The sequence below is a fragment of the Phoca vitulina genome, unplaced genomic scaffold, assembly GCF_004348235.1.
Source record: "Phoca vitulina isolate PV1807 unplaced genomic scaffold, GSC_HSeal_1.0 scaffold11, whole genome shotgun sequence".
Lineage (NCBI taxonomy): Eukaryota > Metazoa > Chordata > Mammalia > Carnivora > Phocidae > Phoca > Phoca vitulina.
The window spans coordinates 43,317,693-43,337,266 of record NW_022589714.1 but is presented as its reverse complement, the minus strand read 5'-3'; the positions used below and the strand labels follow the sequence as shown (position 1 = coordinate 43,337,266).

The 19,574-nt window shown below is 47.7% G+C and overlaps 1 protein-coding gene across 1 annotated transcript in view; it reads right to left on the bottom strand.

The window, feature by feature from the left end:
* The window catches only part of KIF6 (kinesin family member 6), a 422,557-nt gene that overhangs the window by 77,706 nt on the left and 325,277 nt on the right, over positions 1–19,574 (bottom strand). Inside the window, exons 14-15 of the mRNA XM_032409883.1 lie at positions 15,736–15,844; positions 5,336–5,391 (exon numbers count right to left, since the gene is read on the bottom strand). Of these exons, the coding sequence (XP_032265774.1) occupies positions 5,336–5,391; positions 15,736–15,844 (165 nt within the window). The remainder of the gene's footprint in view (positions 1–5,335; positions 5,392–15,735; positions 15,845–19,574) is intronic.

Here is a 19,574-nt window from a genome sequence, read left to right as displayed (position 1 = left end):
ACAGACAGAGCTTGTTAGTTAAAATAAACACGTGGCAAATTGTTTCATAAAGCCAAAGATCTACTCATCCCCTCAGCTGCTCTTCTCTGAACCATCTCTCTTCCCGTAGAGCAAAAGCAATGTGCACATGGAAACGCTGGGCAGAGTGAAAGTCTTGGTTTCTGCTTTTCTTAGTTTTGAGAATAGAATATTTTTCCACTTGGTGGTAACACATTTTTATTTTGTGGTCACTGATGATTTCTACGCCTGCCCTTAATCAGGTTTTCTCTGGTGCTTATTGGTGACTGTTTTGCATGAAGCAAAAGTACTTCATGACACCCATTCCTACTAAACCTCATCTAAGTTAATGCTTTGAATTCTCTCATGTTTCCTGAAGCATCACTAAACCCACTCAGCTGGAATTGTATGGAGTCTGAAAATACAACCCTGCTATTCTATTTTCCAACCCACTGAAGAGGATGGTTGAAACCCATGTGGGACACTGACTCCTATCAGGGCTGTTGCAAGTCCATAGCATATCTTTCTGCAAACCAGACAAAGTCATCCCTTCCTAAGGGCAGACGCAAGCCAGGACTGGTGTACGTGGAAATGAGAGCAACGGCAGGCTGTGTTTCAGGCACCACCCGCCCCTGCAACAGAGCCCCAAAAGGCACAGGACGACCTATCCTTCATCATGTTACAAAGACCCTTTCATCTTCTTGAGCTGTGTGTGCATGAGCTAGGGTGTAGTTTGAGTCTTTTGTTGGGTACGCTGGATAAAGGCCAAAGATTCAGGAGACCTAAGTAACAGCAGAGTGAAATTTTAAACTCAGAAGAAAATGTCAAAGTCAGATAAATCTGAATTTATGGAGATCATAAACTGTATTTAAAAGTTCTGCAGTTGGACAGAAATGGAATTTGATTCCAACTTAGTCACACAGCAGGCAACTTCACTGAAACTCCATTTTTTTAAATCTGCAAAATAAAGATAATTCTCTATTTCACAGAACCTAGATTATGTCAATGGTAAGACTCATCTTCATTCTAGAAGTTTGTAAAAGGTGAAAAAATGTCCAAATGTATCTTGATTTCAGAAGTGTTAAGACTAAAAATTGTGATCTACAATATACAACATAAGGTAATACTCCTGCCCCCCCAGAGGTCATGGCTCTTCTTTGCGAGGGTTAAATGAGATAGTGTATGTCAAGGTTTGGCACGGTGCGGTCAGTGCTTAATACATGGTGGAAACTGTTGTTGGGGTGGTTGTTAATTGGGACTAGTGACAAAGAGTAACAAAAGATATACTTAATTCAGGTCTTCATGATCCAGCAAAATGACCTGGATGTCATCTTTCCCCTACTCCCGGAGAAGCTACTAGAAGCCATCATGCACCAACAGGTCCAGAAGCAAACCTCAAGGGAAGATCCAAGTACAGAAAGGCACACAACTGAAAATCGTCCTATTTACCCTGCTGATGGAGACCTGGATCTGAGAAATGATTTTCCCAATGCCCAAATATGTAAGAGAAACATTTTATTAAAGAGTGTTGTTCAAATGGGGGGAGGGGTGGCTGGGGTCCTTTGAATGCAGAGTAGGAGAAAGAAACTTCCAGAGTGTTTTGTTAGCTTTCTAGCGTTTGGTGTTTCCCTTCACCTCCCACTAACAACTACTGCTATTACATTTCCTGTGACTTGTGAATTGATTACTGATTGGCCCACTAGTGAAAACCCTTCTATGTGGCATCCTGTGATGTTCGTTTTCATTCAGGCCTGGAGGGGTTGGTGGAGGATGAAGAGGTGCCAGTCAAGCTCTTTCCCCTGCCTCCAAAGCAGCTGGCTCCTGCACTGGTCTAGGGGTGGGCCTTATGCCAAAGGATAGCCCTTCATTGTTCCTTGTTGCCAAAGACAATGCTGCCGGGGTAGAACATCGATGTAGAAGAAGGAATGCCAGAATTCCAGCAAGTGAAAAGTGGTCTGGTTGATGCAGTCTACTTCTTTCCCCCCAGTTTGGGCTAAATGGCATTTTTAGAGATATGATGAATGGAAGCAGGGCATATGTGAACGTGTCAAATACACAGCCCGCGTGATGAAAAGCAGTCTAATGCTCTTGTGTATGGGCCATGTAAGTACAACGAAACACCTCTCCTACAGAAACAAAGACTCTACTTTTTTCGGGGAGATTCTAAATTGGCTATTTCTTCCATTTCTGATTTCAGCTGATTCGACATCAGAATTGATGTAAATGGTGTACAGAGAAGGACAGAAAAGGACTTGGTGGCAAGAGTTTATCTCCCTAGTTTGGGTTGGCTTATTACAAGAAACGGAAATAACATGGACGTTTTGGTTGACTTATTATGCCATGTAAAATGAGATATTATGTGGTTATAACTGAATTGTTAGCCTTTAGGAACTTTTGAGGACAAAACTCAAGTGATAGTTCTAGATCACAATGTCAGAGAAAAACAAATGACCCAGGAAGGAACCTGAACTTGAAACACATGGGCTGGTTGATCTGTAGTTCACAAATACAGTTTTCATTTCCTGTCTGCAGGCCAATGCCATGTGCACTCCACAGCATCCCATTCCTGCCTCAGGGGCCAGAGGCAGGATGTGGCACAGTTTGGGAGTGGAGCTGAGTCACCATCCACACATGTGATGGTAATCTGTGCCAAGCTCCCACCTCCTGACTCTTAGATTCACTAAGTCTAAGATTTCAGTCCCTGGGGACTGAAAATTCCACTTGATTTAATTTCTCCCTAGGAAAAATTGCACTTAGAAAGGTCACAAATCTCCTGAAGCCAGTTTCCTTCAAGATTGCCTTGGAGATTTTAAATTTAAATGTGTGTACAAGTTCCACCTTATACTTCCTTAATCTTAGCCTTGTCTCTGACGTGCAGTGATGATGGGCGACTTCCTGGCGTCAAGCACCATGAAAGCTTGTTCAGTAATGAAGCTGAGTCTCAGTGACCCACCTTACCTGGGCCCCCTTGGATCAAAAGCACGTTAGGAAGACCGGTGGCCCGGGGATGGGTCTTAGTCTGCTCTTCGCATAGGGTGAAGGAAGAGGGACATTGGCACTATTAGCACCACTAAACTAGCTACTTTCTCGGTAGCAGTGAATGCTTGAATCTCAACACTGCTATGAGCTCTGCTTGTTATGATCCAGAAAAAACAAAGGGCCACTTGCCCAGGGTTTCTGCTAGCATTTCTGGGCCCTTTGTGTGTCTAGATCATCCTCTCTGAGAGCTAAATTAGAGCCCTCACACCCTCGGACTCTGGCTCTTGGGCAGGGCACAACCCACAGAGCTGTAAGGCAGCCTCTAACTTGCCTTCTCTTGAGAATGTGGCAAACTGGATCCATACACATATGATATTGCACCAAAACTATGAAGAATTCAGAATTATTTGTGACAACCACCTGTACTCCAAGTGAAAAACTATATTGGTATAGGCCATTGGTGTCTTTCATCATGAGTCTATTTCATTAGTGTTGGAATGAACACTTTGGTTTTATTTTGGTTGAGAGAGTTAGATATTTTTCAAGAGCAAAACTTTATTACTTTTTGGGGAGAAGCAGTTTATAAAAGGTCTTTCCCTCTTATCCCTCCAGGGATAAAAACAGACTACTGGGTCCTTTGAGTCTCACAAGGCTGACAAGTCTTGGCCCTGGATGCACTGAGGCCTGCTTCCCCTACCCTCCCTCCCTTCCTTATAAGCCACCCAGCCAGGTGGGCCAGCACGGTCCTGCTGCTGGGCCTAGGCTGCTCCTCAGCCCTGAAGTCCTGGCACTGACGATGGGGCACTGACCCAGAACCAATTTCCTTATTAGTTTGGGTCACTGACCCCTCTGAGAATCAGACAAACTATGGATATTATCTCCAGAAAAATGTACACACCCTTAACATCCAGGTTTTTGCTTTTTTTTTTTTTCATGTAGTTTTAGGGGTTTGGGAATCCAGGTCAAGAAAGGAGTTTGTAATTTGTTTTTTGCCAGGGTTCCTTCTGGCAGCCTGATGAAACCATGGACCCTCTCGCAGAATGATGATTTTTTGGGTGCATAGAATGAAAAAAATGGATTTTAAGAGAAATCAGTTATCCTGAAATAGTTATCTAAAATTTAAAACTTTTGTGATACAGAAATATCTATAAGCTTTTATATAAATGCATTAAATAATAAGATCTAATGGTGAGTCTGATAACTACCATAATTTTGAAGTCCTAATGAATATAAAAGATATTTTATGATATCTGCCACACTGGGCTGTGAAATGAAAATGTCTGTAATTTCCATGGGTGACAGGTGTTGCTAGTCCTACTGGGGTCAGCTGCCTCCATTCGTCACTGAAAATATGCTATATTGCAGTTAGAGGTTGGTGAAAATAAGGGCTCATTTCCCCCCCCGCCCCATACGAGTTCCTAGATCTTAAGTTAAGAACCCCTGAGGTTATAGAGATTCTCTGCACGGTGCTGGGCATGGCTCAGGGCCCAGTTGCCTCAGGCGGCAGAGGAGAACGTGAGACTCCTCTTTAGAGACTGAGTGCCTGAAGCTGTTGTAATTTTCCATATTCTGTGGGAAACGCCAAAGGGGACACTCACAGTGGTTTTTGTCTTGTCCTCACTTATAGGGGAGGAAGGTAGGAACAAGGGAGATAGATGCAGAAGGTCAGCTTCTCTGGCAGGAGGCAAAGGCAACAAGGGGCCCCTCTGCAGAGCTGCTCAGCCTGGGAGACACCCTGGGTGTCTTCTAGCTTGGGATGAAGGCAACATTCTCCTCTCACTTTGACAAAAATATGAGGCATATTTTTACCGAGTTTGCCTTCTGCCTTAACCTCATTTTTCCAGGGATGCTCACCTAAGTGGCGGAGCCCCACTGGGCACCTATGTCCTGGGAAGGCACAGAGGCTCATTTTCCTTCTCCTCCTCCCACTGGCTTATTGAGTGGTGCTGAAAAATGCAAAATGCACACCTGTGCCCCAAATGCTAAGTATAAGCTTTGGGGGTGTGTGTAGAAGTGTTCCACAGCACTTGAAAATACGAAACGTCACCGTAGTCTTGCCTTTGTGTCTAGTTGAGCTATTGTTGAGGAACACCGGGGGCAAAGCAAAACTTTCTCATTGGGATGCTAGAGCTCAGGCCTGCATGAGGATGAAAAGTTCAAGTTCTAGACAAAAGAAAACACTTTTCCTGATGGATGGTAGGGGAGATGACAAACTTCCAAGGAAAGGCGCTCTCAAAGCAGCTTCCTTGGCAGGGATGTCTTGAAACTCAGCTTCATGGTTATTTGGAGGGACATCATGACCTGATTTTTACCAGGAAAATGGTCTGTGAAAAAGGCTCACAGAATATCATCTGCTTACCAATTTTACTTCTTGTTTCATTTATACTTTCTCCCAGGGCCTTTGCTTCAGAAAATCTGCAGGGGGGAAAAAAAAGAATTTGTCGTTTTCAGTTTATCCCAAATTATGCTTTAAAAATAATAGATTCTTGAGAACTCTCTAAAATAATTTAAAACTTTATGGAAATATATAAAAGAAGATCTAAATAAATGACATATAGTGGGCTTAAAAATAGAGCTAAAATTTATATTAATTACTGGTATCGTGAATTTTTACTTCTCTATTCAGCACAGAATATTCATCCTCATATTCTGTAATTTATGATTTGCAATTTTGAGTGTTTTATGATGCAAGGGTACTGGAATAAAGCATGGCTGTAAGACTTTTGTACCCTGCCCTTCTCTATTAATCACAGTACCAAGATCCTATAGTTATAGTTGAGAATACATGCTTACTATAACTTAAATAACATTTTTTCTTCCTGATTATAAAGTAACAGGTCAGAGGCTGGCCAACTGTGGCTGGTCGTGAGACACATCCAGGCCACCACCTACTGCTGTAAATAAAGTCGTAATGGACCACAGTCACTGCGATTCATGTAGACATTGTCTATGGCTGCTTTCAGGTCGCGTAGGCAGAGCTGAGTAGTTGTGACAAAGATTGTGCAGCCTGCGAAGCTGAAAGTATTTACTATCTGACCCTTGACAGAAGAAGGTTACTGACTCCTGTTGTATATGATGTTAAATCACATTTTGAAAGTATGAAAACAGAAAAAAAAATCCCTAATAACCCCTCCCCAGAAATCAGCACATTTTGAGCTTCATTCAGCCTTTTTTCTACTCCATTTTTATAGAATTAAGATCGTACCATCCATATGATTTTGTGCTTTGGTTATTTTTCACTTAACAGTACTAATCCCTCCACACGTCATTGTCTTTGATGGCTGTCTACTAGTCCGCCAGATGGTTGTGCTGATGTTTACTTAATGACTCCTATATATTTTCCAACAAATATATATGAGATGCCCGCTGAGAGCCCACCTTTGTGCTGGCAAAGCGGTGTAGGATCTGGCCTATGTGAGAAACACGCAGTCTGGTCCCCTATACATGGGGAGCCCTTAAGAAATGTCAGTCTTTCCCTTCTCCTCTCTGCCATGGAATTTAAAGGGCAACCGAAAGGCTATGAAACAAATCCATAATAAGTGGCTACAGTAAATCATTGTGCTACCATGGATGACTGTGGCTAAGCCACTGGAGTATGACTAGGGAGGGGCCTGTCCATGAGTGGAGAGTAGGCAGGAAAGCTTCATGTACAAGGTAGGATTGACCTGGCTTTTATGGATGCATAGGACATGTTAGAAAACTCTACCTACCATCATGCTTCATTAACTATCAACACCGGGCCAGTTTGATTTTAACGATCGCCTCTCTCCGCGTTCCCTCCCCACCCCCCCAAATCTTTCTGGATCCCAGTAAATCCCAGGTATCATGTTGTTTCGTCTCTAAGCTCTTTAGTGGTGTACGATTTTGTTAGAGGAGGTGGGAAGAGGAGGGCATTCTAGGCAGGGGAACAACGTGGGCAGAGGCCAGAATGCTGTGATGGCCGGCCCTGTGCTTGATGGAGGAGAAGTGTGAATTATGTCACCGCTATTTTCCTAGTCTGGCTGCTTGGCCTGTGACTGCAGATGGGAAGTTTCCAAAGAAGGGGACTAAATTTCCTCTCACTGTTAGGTTTCTTGGGACTCCACCCCAGCTCCCTTATTAGGGTGTTCAGGCTTGTGACAGATTTATGGATGTGTTCTCTTCAGCTAGGGCCTGTCACCTTCGGGAGAGAAATGCAGTCCCATTTGATGCCATTCAGACTAAATTCAGTTCAGCAGACATTCAGGTAAGTCCCTGTGCTGGGCTCTGTGGGCTCACACTGGCCTTTGCCTATGGGGCAGGCGGCATCTGAGGTGTGGTCCAGGCCACTCAGAAGATGAGGGCTATTTTCATCCTGTAAGTTCTACAAAGCCAGGGGACTATAACTGTCTGATTGTTGGCTGTGTCCATCCCCAGCATCTAGGACTCCACAGGGCTTGACAATCCTTCATTGCTCGGTGAACGACTCCTCTTAGTGCCTGTTCTTGCAGAATTCACTCACCCATTTGGATTCTTGAGAATAAAGAAGATATGAGAGCAAGGCTGCAGAACTGCTGAATGGAGGAAACCAGAGTAGAGAAAGAAAAGGGGAAGATAGCGAGGTAGAACAGGCAGTCTTCACAGCAGCTGTTCAGAGAAGCCCCAACGGGGGGCCTGGGCTGGGGCTGGAGCCCCCCCAGCCTCGGCAGTGCCCACACGTGTCCTGGAGGGCACGGCAGAGGGAGCTGCTTCGTGCTGTGAAGAACCCGCTCCAAAGAGCCGCCCTGCCAGGGCTGGCAGACCCAGTGGGGGAAGCCACGAGCTGTTCCAGTCTCTCCTCTGCAGCCCAGCGCCGAGCTAAAACAGACTTTCCCACTGAAGGGGTGTGGGCTGAGGGCTGTCCTGTCCGCATGAGACCATTTTCCCTTCACTCTGCAGTTGTCCCTGCTCTAGGCCACCCCACCCACATGTGTTCCTGATCTCCAGTTGTCAAGACAAACTCTGGACTAAGAAAGCTCAGCCCCGAGGAAAAGAGGGGGAGAGTGCAGGGGAGGCGGGAGAGATGAGAAAAAAGGCGACCCCCATTTCTGCCACGTTCATCCTCACCCACCTGCATCTCCGTACCTGTCCAGCCCACGTCTCCCTCAGCCCCTCTGCTTCCCCTTGCTCCAGCCCCAGACTAAGTTCTGATCATCAGGAAGGGGAGACTCGTGATGACTCCTTCCCGACCTGAAAGAGGCACGTTCCCATTAATGATGTGGTTCAGGGAACCAGCCTGGGTCCAAGGCGGTTGAACCTGTGCTGACTTTCGCCAGGGCACGCTGCTCCTCTGGACAACATCCTCAGCTGCTGCTCACTGAGGGGGAGGCCTGGCCTATGTCAGGGAGGCTGCACCTTGGGCAGGGCCAGGGAGAAGGGTCTGTGACTTAACCTGTGCGCCCCCGAGGCTCTCCTCCTGGCGCCAAGGCATTCCTCTCTGGGAGTCGTTGGCTGCATGGCTCATTTCAGGAATCGCAGAGTTGCTGGGGGTATTTCCAATGTGGGGGCTGGCAGGCAGCTCTGTGCGCTGCACAGAAAAATCTCTACCTCGAGGCAAGGCCTGGGCTTGGAAGGGAGAAGGAATGCGGTCCTCTGGCTGCTCTTTCACAAGCCTGGCTTCCCGTGACACCCAGCCTTCCCTGATCCCACAGCGGCCGTGGTGCGCCCGGCGCCGCGCTGCACACTATCCGCGGAGTGCAAACCCTTCTCCTTCTTGGCTTCCGCATCACCTCAGCCATCTCTCACCCTGACTGCTCCTTCTCAGTCTCCTCTTCTGCAGCTGTTCTTAGATGCTGCGAATCGCCAGGGTTTTGTCGTGACCCTCTCCCCGGGCACCCCATCACGCCAGCGCCTTCACTTGTCATCCCCACAGATAGCTCCCAGATCTCCCTCCCAGTCCCGCTTTATTTCCTGACAAACACATTTGAGGAACTGATCGCCCCCCACCCTTCCGAAAACCCCTCCCCTTCCTTTTTCCTTTCCTCATCTCACTGCCCAGGACAGACACTCACCTATGTGCTCCCGCCCCTCCCTCCATTAGCATCTTCACTCACCGCATCCATTCCCTATCCTGGTCCTCCCTATCTCTCACAGCATTCCACCTGGCTTCGTTCCTTCGTTCCTCAGAGAAGGAGCAGTCCCATCACCCCATCACCTCAAAGTGACAATGGCTTGCGTGGCTCCCCGAATTCTTGCTACCTGCCTTCAGGCCATTTCCCATGAAGCCAGCAAGCCTTCTTAAATGCAAACCTGATCTTATTATTCTCCTGCTTAAAACTCTTCAAGGGCTCCCCAGGGACCACAGGACAAAATCCAAATTCCTTAACAGGGCTGACCAAACTCTTCATGCTCTGGCTGGTGTGGACTTCTCCAGAATCTTCTCTCACAGCCCCCCTGCCTTTCTAGGCTGGCCCGAATGGCCTCAGTTCCATCAAGTGTCACACTGGCTCACCTCGGGGCTGTTCCCTTTGCTTGGAAAATCTTTTTTCATCTGGCTAATTTCTACCTAACCCTGCAGTTGCAGCAGAGAGATCTCTTCCTCTGTAGGGCTGGGCAGGTCTGCAACCCCACGTGTTCCATAGAACTCTGAACTTCTGTCATCACGGGTACACCATGTGGGAACTGCCTGCTGACTTGTTTTGTCCCCTTGCTCAACATCATAAGTGCCCTGATGAGAGCGGCCACATCTATTTAATTCACACGTCTATCCCTGGAGCTTAGACCGGGGCACGCACTTGGTGAGCATTCTATACCTACCTGTAGTGTACAGGCAGCAGAGCGTGAGGGAGCATGTGGGCAGCACTCCCTGGGGTGCAGAGACTTGGACTTGAATGCCCCGCTGGATCTCAGAGTCCTCGTTTGTAAGATTAGGATGAGATGCCTCTCAGGCTTGGGTTGATGTGGGAAGTATGTGCATACAAACGTCCTTTGTACCTAAATCATGACCACTGCCTGGCAGTGTAGGGACCCCCTTGCGTGATGGACTGTGATGTGGGATTGCATGTTGGAAGCAGCAACTACAGACAGGAATGATGGCTATCATCCTCTCAGCAAACCAAGGGGTCAGAGGAGGGATCCTTGCAAGTCCGTGGTCAAGGACACCTAAGATAGTTGCTGAGTTTCTCAATCTTCAGGGGCAATGAAAGGGATGGGAGTTGAGGTAGAATCTCATGTAACTTTCAAGACCTGCAGCTCCTGGGAGAATCCCATCCTGCCCTTGGTGTGGGTCAGGCAGAGATATGTCACCACTGGGGAGCAGCTGAGGAAGCGTGACACCTGCCTCTGCCCCAGGGCAGTTAGAACCACAGGCAATTTGCTGCGGACCAGGGGCAGCAGCTGCTTTAACCTATGGGCTAAGGGGAGGAGCTGATGTTCATAAGCCACTCAATCTCCAAGAGCCTCTGTGGTCTATTCCCTGTCACGTCAGCTGGGATGGTTTCCTCAGGCCAGTGGGGCAAATATGTCCTTGGAGGGCAAGGGGTTCCTCTTGACACCTTTCCTAGTCTTCTTGTCTACAGCAGTTAACTTCATATGTTGATTATTTACAGAGTGAACATGCGATCCTCTTCCCTATCAGAGAGGAAGAGTAGGTCTGCATCTGTGCCATTTCCTTCCGTTGGAGACCTATCCCTGACATGGCACCTTAGCTGTCTCTATTATATTGCCATGAAGATCCACCTTTCATTTCCCTTAGCCTTTTCTTTAATACCAATACTTCTTTTCTATTCCATCTTGTTTCCCATCAAGATGGCTGCCCCCCTCCCGTGTCCTGCTGAGCTGTTCCTTCCCTGTCTCGAGAAGCCTGTGGTTGCATTCTCCTGCTTCTAGGAAGTAGGTCTTGAGCAGTTTGCTTGGCTGCTACGACTTCTCGAAGTCAATTTCAAAGTGTCATTCTCAAGCCAAAGAAATATTTTTGAGTACTATTTTTGTGGCCAGCACTGTGTTAAAAACTGTGGGGAGGCTGGGAAGATACTAATCTAATCTCAGCTCTCAGAGTTCAAAATTCTAGTTCAGGGAATAAGGTGTAAATACAGAAAACAAATGGAAAAATAATAAAGGTTAAAATTGGAGTCTAATAGGAACCAGGGAACTCCTATTTGTCATGGATGTTATTTCCAGATGGTGCCACAAGATTGTTCTCCAGCCTCGGTCCAGTTTTCCTGTTGGTTTTAGATTGCTGTTCTAGTCTGTGTCTGAAGGATCCAACCTAGTGAAGGGGCGCTTTTCTTGATTGAGTTCTCATTATCATTGCCTTTGTTTCCAACTGCAGTTAATCTCTCTATTTATTTCTTCTTTTGTTATTTAATGGAACTCTGTGACAGAGGGACTCCCTTTGTATCAAAGACCTGTCACAGAAGAAAGTTAGCTGTGTGGTGCCTGGGCACTGGTCTTTGCCAAACATGGGGTCTCCAGCCTCTCTTCATATTATTATATACTACAAGGCTGAGTCATCCCTGATTTGAATGTAGATTTTGAATTGTAGTTGTCTTCCACTATAAAAATCCAGCTTAAGAACTGGCTTACATGTTCTAGTTCAGCAAAGGGTAAACACCCTATTAATGTGCCAATGTCTTGTTTTTCTTGTCACAGACAGGTAGCAAATCTCCTCCAGACTGGGGACTAGGGCTGAGAGATGCTAGAATTGCCTGGGAGGACAGCAAAGGGTCCAGTAAGATGGGGAAGAAAATCTTTTTTTCGGATGTGTACGTGTGAGCCACTGATGGACCCCTCTGTCCTGAGGCTCCAGGTCAACTCTTGTACTCTGGGGGAACTGAGGGATCAGAAGGGATCCGGGGCCATCGATGGTTCCTTCATTCAGACTTAGAACCTCCTTGCCATGGGCTAGAGAGGCTGAGCTGCCCCCAGGCTCCTGTGAGTCCCAAGCCCCTCTTTTGTGAACTTTGCCAACATGAGTGAACTTTGCCAACATGATGTCCCAACATTGGAAACACGGACGGTAGAGTGATATGATGTGAAAAGTCGGGAATGAATGGCGGGCCAGGACGCTGGGGCCTCGTTGCTGGGGGCTTTCAGAGGGTGAGACTTTCTCAGAGGAAGTAGTCTCCTGGGAGCTGAGTGAGGAAACAGGTGTTTAGCGCCATCCTGACTAAAATGCTGAGGTGCATGTCTGCATTCCTAGGACCGGCCAGCCCTCCTGCAGATGGGCCACATGGTGCTTCCAGTCACCAGGGGGACAGGCAGCAAATGCTTGGAGGGGATCGGGGTTACTGCAGACTGCTTCTTGAGGTAAGGACAGCGTGGAAGTCGCCCCCACTGGCACCTGTGGGGCCCTATTTTGATGTCTGCTGTAGGAGCAGTGCTTTAGTTATTTGTTTTCACAGAAAAACATTTTCTCTTAGTCTTCTGCCTCCAGCAGTTATGAGCATGTAATACCTAGTAATTGAATACTCTCCATGAATGCAAACAAAAGCTCCAATCCCGAGAAAGGTGTAGATCCTGGGTTACACTCACCAGTACCAAATATTCCTTTAATGATTGTTATTACAGTAACTTTAAACAGATGTAGACATTTTTTTTTAAAAATGTGGGCTGGTCTCTTGATTTTTCATTTGATTTAAAAAGATTGATTTACTGCTGGGAAAAACCCTTTTCAGAGGAAAGCTTTGTGCGAGTTTCATTAATTCCCTCGCTCTATGGCCACAAGCAAGATGGGACCACCAGTATTACCAGCCCATCCTATGTGATTGGATGTGTTTCAGCCCAAAAGCACATTTGTCATGGGGTTGTCAGAACCCTACTGTACTAGAGTTAAGTGAGCTTTGTATTAAGAGGCTTTGAAAGACCACATCTTCAGCCCTGCCATCCCAACCCACCCTCCCACTGGAAACAGACCTAAACTCGAGTATAAACCAGAACCAGGAACCATACCAATTCCAGAGTAATTCTTGGGGCGCCTGGGTGGCTCAGTCGGTTAAGTGTCTGCCTTTGGCTCAGGTCATGATCCTGGGATCCCGGAATCGAGCCCCGAGTCAGGTTCCCTGCTCAGCGGGGAGTCTGCTTCTCCCTCTCCCTCTGTCCCCCTCCCCCACTCATGTTCTCTGTCTCTTAAATTAAATAAATAAACTCTTAAAAAAATAGAATTCTTCCTAAGCTAGTGGTTCTTAAACTCATGTGCACAAAAGAATCGCTTGGTAATTGGTTTAGCCTGTAGAGTTTGGGGATCCTACCTCAGAGCTTCTGGATCTCAAGGACTCTGGACACTGTTTAGCCAGTGGTTTTCAAACCTGGTTTCATGTTGGAATCTTTAAACAAATGGATGCTTAGCTCCTACCTAATTAAATTAGAGTATCTGAGGGGTAAGGCCCAGTGTTGGAAGGTTTTACAAGCTCCATGGGTCATTTTAATATGAAGCCAGAGTTGTCAGGCCCTGGTGGAAGCTTTGAAGCCTTGGGTGAGAAGGCTGAGGGCCCCTTAGAAGCTCGTATTGGGTGAGGCAGCAAGTGTGACATGCTTATCTTCAGACAGACAGGTGTTCTGCTCCAACACATCCAGCTGACTATCCCAGAAACTCATGGCTTACTGTGAATATGCATTAGAAGGTTTGAGAAACCCCAGGATTCATTGCTAAAATTTGTGTGGATGCGCTATGTCCATTTTTCCAGGGGGAGGGTCCTCAGCTTTCAGCAGAGGCACTTTATTTTCTCCCCCAGCCCTTGTTTTGTTCATTTATTCATTCACACCCCCCTGTCCTGCTCTCATTCTGCTCCCTCACACAGGTAACCATTCTTATGGTTAAAGTATGTGATAATCTATCTTCACGTTTGGCTATTTTTGTTTGTTTTGTGTGCATCTCTTTATGATTTCCATGAATTGTGTTCTTAGTGCTGTCCGTGCTGGTGTGGGTACATTCATCCATTGCTCCTGACTTCATGGTTAGCTTCCCCAAGATTTTATCTCTCTGCTTCCTTGGTGAGGGACACCCAGGCTTCCAGCTCTCCTCAGCCACAAACTGAGCTGCTGCGAACATCCTCACATACGTGCCCTTCAGAGCCCACTCGAGAGATTCCTGGGAGACAGACCCGGAAGCGGAACCACTGGGCTGCGGGCGCCACATGTACTTCTTCCGACTAAGGGGGGCAGCATGGCGCCCAAATGACTGCTCCCAGCTACACCCCTACCACCATCGTGGGATTCCTAAAGTGATCTGAGAGCCCCACTCACACGCCACCACAGCGAGAAAGCCAGTCAAGCTGGGCCCTCAGCGCTGCTTGCCTTGCCTTTTCTTTTTCCAGCTCTGCCTTCTTTCCGGTTCCCTGTGACATCTGTATGAAACCTCTGCCACTATGTCTGCTACCTCCCAACTCTTATTCCACTTCAACTTCCACAGACAGAACAGAGGCCGTCTTACCTTCCTCCCTTCACTTCCAAGGGCATCAGAGGCAGTGTCTTGTCTCATTTTTCTCTCCAGGCTCACCTCACCAGGATCTTTGATGCCCTCCCTCCCCAGATCTTCTCCCTGAGGCCTTGCTGCATCAGTTCTTCCCCTGGTCTGTCTGTCTGTCTCCCTCTCTCTCCACGGGCTTGCTTCCATGGCCTGCAATGTTGGCCACTTCTCTCCCGTTCTGAAACAAACCTCCCTTCTCCTCAGGCCTCCATTTTCCCTCCTTCGAATGTTTGTCGTCTATCACAAACTTTTTGAATACATGTTCACATGTGCTCTCTTTGCTCAGCTCCTTCTCATGTGCTCCCTCACTCCCAGCCCTCCAACCCGTGGTCCGCAGTTGCCCGCTCGCTCCAGTCTCCCCTGCTTCTTTCTTTCTAGTGTCAGACAGCACTCACAACATGCTTCTTGGAGCTGCCTCCCCTCTTGGTTTTCAAGGTAATATGTTCTCCTGGGTCTCCCCTGCTTCTCTCTCTGCTTTTTCTCAGCCTCCCTCACAGCCTCTTCTCCCTCCCTGCCCTTCAGAGCTTTCCCCCTGGTTCTCCCCTCTAGACCCTTGCGTCTCCACCTGTTTTCCTGAGCTCAGCCACTCCTTAAGCTTCCTTGAAGCATTTATAAGCATATGACTCTCAAACCTGGATCTCATTTTAATTCGGCGAATTGGTTTTGAAAATTTCCAAATGTTTGTTTGTGTGTGTGCTAAGATCCAGAGTCACGAGTGACTCAGTGTAAGAGTTCACAGACTAGAACTCTCTCTTCTGAACTCTGGACCCATACACCTGGCAGTCTTTCTGTTTGCCAGTTTGCGGCTGTGCATCTAAACCGCAGATGAGCTGAAATGAAGTTTTTTTCCTAAAGGGTTCAGAGGCCAGCTTGACGATATGTCAGCAGACGCTGCTGCCCGCTCTGCTTCCGGCTGGAGAACGCGCCAGAGGCCTCTGGGTCACAGGCTGTGTGCACATATACTCTCTCTGAGTGGGAAGCGTGGGCTGCAGCAGCTAGAGTTCTAAGATGACAATTTGGTCTGCAGGCTTTTTCCCCTGGCCCCTGGAACAGTGTGATATGGACAGAGTCACAGGCAGACGGGAATTAGTGTAACAGGTGAGAACTGTAGACAAAGTTGGTGCTGTCAGTGACAGACCCCGCCCTGACGTTGCGGACCCCAGCAGTGCTGGCATGAGGAGTTTCCCACGTAGGAAAGTCCTACCGGGCTGGACATAATTCACCGTGCAACTAAATACACATCGGGCCTTTCTTTTAGAAGTTAGGTCAAGCAGATTAGGGACAACGGAGTAGCGAGTTTCCTTGAGACTGGCCTGGCTAAGTGTCGGGGGACCAGCGGCCCTGTGAACCAGCCTTACCTCTGCTTCAAAATCTGTTTGTTGTCTTCGATGGTGACGCTGTCAGCGTGGTCCCTCTTGAAGATTTCAAAAGCCTCTTGTCGTCCTAATGACATTTCTTCTCTCATCCCTGTTTGGAGACATGGGGAAATGGCCTCAGTCACGGCATCAGGATCCCATTAATTTCACTGTCACTTTAGGCGGACCACAAAGCTAGCCCTGGCTCCAAGAGGCTCACAGCCGAGAGGCTCCTGACCAGACAAGGTGGCCCCAGGCTCTTCCAGCTGGCCACCGACCCAGCGAGGAGGCCCTTCCAGCGACACCCTGCACCCTGCAGCGCTGGGCCTGTGCAGGCATGTGACTTGTGGGGGGCTGGAGTTTGGAATGTCTGGTCGGAGGAAATGAGAACCAGAGCCCCAGGCCCCGATTGCCGAGGACATCTGCAAATGCACTTTCTGCCATCATTCAGTGCTACAGCTCTCCCTGTTTTCCTGTTATGCCCCGTTTTGGTTTTCTGTTAAATTTCATGCTGGATTTCCAGGCATTTAGTTAAAAGAGGTACAATCCAGGCTGAAAGATACAGAACCTAGAAAATTCTACTCTTAGTCTCCATATAACGACTCATCCTTGTTTCCTGTGTCTAGGGAGGGGTCTTGGTGCTTACTCCGACGTTAGGTTCTCCATCGCAAGATCCATGAGCAGGTTGTGATGGCGGCTCCTAGTTCACGTCTAAATCCAACATCCTGGGTCGCTATCGTCACTATGTGCCAACCCTTGCTGCTGGGCCCTGCTCGGGGGCCAAATTCTGGAACCCAGAGTCAGGACGTCCAGGGACGGCGGAGTGAGCAGATGGTATTCCTGTACCGCAGCCCTCTTCCTCCCGGCCTCCCAGAGCGAGGCTCAATGCAAGTGTGTGCCTGGGACTCCCTAGGCAACAGCTGAATTCACAGCTGGATTTTGGGTGAATCTAAGGAGTTGTTTTTTTATGCCTCTTTTAAAAGCGTTGGTTCTTTTTCCCCATGTTTTCATCCAGTTAATTCTACTTATCTTTGAAGCCCTGGCTGAGTGTCACCAACCCCGAGAAGCTTTCCCTGAGGCCCAGGCAGCACGAATCCTCCCTCCGCAGTCAATGATCCTCTATTAATGCATCTGTAACACACACAGCCCAGTAGACACTGTCACTTCACATGACAATCCTTTCTGGTGACAGGCATGTTTCTAGGAGGTAGAGATTACATTTTTGTGAATCCCTAGTGTTTTGTTCAATGTCTGGCATTTAGAAGGTGCTCAACAGATGTGTGTTAAATGAATCAGGTCAGGAACGAACCAGGAGTGACAATGAGCCTTGCTCTAACTGCCACATGAACATGATCCAGGGCGAGGGTGGTTCGCCTGTGAGGCCCCAGGTTCCGGAGACGCATTCATATGGGCCACATACCACATCTCCTCTTGCCTGGAAAAAACCCACTGAGTCTCATCACCAGGCCTCAGGGTGAGGAACTGGACCAGCCCATCTGACACCAATTTAATGATTACCGTTGATAAAAATAGCACCATGAAGAATGTCTGAATGGTGAGGCACACAAGACGCCCCACCCTTTTCCAATCAGAAGCAAATGGGCATGTCTCGGTTTTGTCTCCACATCTGCCCTGCACACTCCAGAACTGGGTCGGCCTGGGAATGGGTTTGTGCGAGACTCGGAAAGATGAGTTCTGCTGCATGAGACACATTAACCGGGGGGCACTTTTCATCCAGCAGAGCCCACCAGGAGCCAAGGGACTCACGCCATACCTCATCCCCCGCCCCTGGTCTGTGCCCAATTCTGACAATGTGTGCTTTTCACTGCCAATGAAACAGCAACAGAGGGTAGAGGGAGCGAATCTCTGGAACGGAGTGGGGGATGAGGAGAGCTCCATGGAGACCACCTGGGAACCTGCCTGGGGGATCCCCCAAATTGCCTCCCACAGAGGAGGTGATGAGAAGGCAGCGGCAGGGATGGGGGGCCGGAAGAGCGTTATTCAAAAAGTTGCAGTGAAGGAGTTGGGTTCACGGCCTTTTCTCTCCCAGGCTCTGCTTTCTTTTAGAGCTGACAGTCCGAATTGACAGCTGGGTGGAACGGCCGTGCTGAGGCTTCTCAGCGCCCACGGCACTGTTACAGCAGTTGGTCCTGGAAGAACTTAGAACCAACTGAAAACCCCGCTGCATCTTCCCTGAGGTGCGGAGGGGCCTGGGTAGTGGGAACAGAACGGACATGGGGTGCACAGAGGAGACAAGCCCAGGAAGGTAGTTTGCTATCACTCTCCAGAGGATCTTGACATGTGGGGCCAGCGCTGTATCACAAGTATATAGGAGTCACCAATTTTCCAAGAGTTAAAATTCAGTGAAGTGCAGGTTATGAGACAGAAAGTTACACTGGAAGGACTTAATACTTTCGGTGACTTAAGACGTGCTTGGGGTCTTGCAGTGCCATGGGCGTATCATCGGGAACACAGGACAATGGAGAAAGCATTCTGGAATTGGAGTTCTCTGATGGTGGGGAGCTCAGGTGAGCGGACATTAATATGTGAGGGCTGTAATTCTGGCAGCTAGCGTCCCCCATGTCTGCTCAGGGAGGCCAAGGTGCGGTGGCTGATGATGCCCATCGTCTGAAGGCAGAGAGGCAAAGTAGGGCCTGGAAGCCTACTGAAGAGCTGTCTTCGCCTCTCAGGATTTAGAAAACAGCTTTCTAATGCAGCAAGCCCTGGCCCCCATTAGAAGGACTTAGAGCAGCTGGAGCACGAGAGTGACTGAAAGCTAATGAGATAATCATCTATTTATTTATTCTCTCCACCAGTATTTATTTCTCTTAGGCACTGTGGTTGGCATGTGACCGAGCTATAAACTTGAACAAGAAGATTAAAGCTTTGATCCTTGCCCTTAAAGAATTGAAAGTCCAGTGAAGGAGAAAAAACGTGAACAGTAACAATGAAAGCTGCTATTTGCCGTGAGGCAGGCATGTGTCCAGCGCCGGGAAACAGGGAGGAGGAGGGTCAGCTCTGTCGGGGAGACTGGGAAGGATTCTGAGGGACGAGCAGCATTTGCCATGTAGAGCAGAAGTGGAAGAAGACCCCAGAAGGAAGGGACAGAGGAGGAGAGTGGATCAAAAGGGCAACTTGATTCATATGTAAGGTTCTGCCACCCAATAGGAATGGCCTTTGGGGAGAATAAAATGAATTTCTTATATACTTTACACTAATCACTGTATCAAGTGCTTCCTTACCTATTATGTCAGTTAACCTTCTCCATGATCCCTGGTCAAATAGCATTTTACAGAGGAAGAAACTGAGGCTCAGTTAAAGAAATGTTATAAAGGGGTAAAAACGGTCTGGCTTTTTAGAGGAAGTCAGTTCTGCTCTTAGATCCGTTTTGCTAAGGAAAGCATAATGACTCTCATTACTGTCTATCTTGTCCCAAACCTTGCATTTTCTTTACGGTATCACAGAAAAAAAGAATCACAAATTTTGTTTTACTATTTCTATTATTATTTCTAGAATGTGTGCACTCCATGGGGCAGGGATTTTTGTGTTTTGTTTGCTGCAGTAATTCTAGCACCTGGATGGTACCTGGCACATAGGAGGAACTCAAATTCTTTTGAATGAATAAATGAATGTCCTACATGCTTACTGTTCTTCCTTCTGGCATAGCATATTGTGACATGATGGGGTAAGTACATTGATGGCTCTTCCTTCCTCCGCCACCACACTCCTCAGTGGGTGCATCCCCTGTATAAAATTCACACACACACACACACACACACAAGAAATTCAACACCATCTTCTCCTACTACATGTCACTATGCTTCATAGCCCACTCTTAGAGA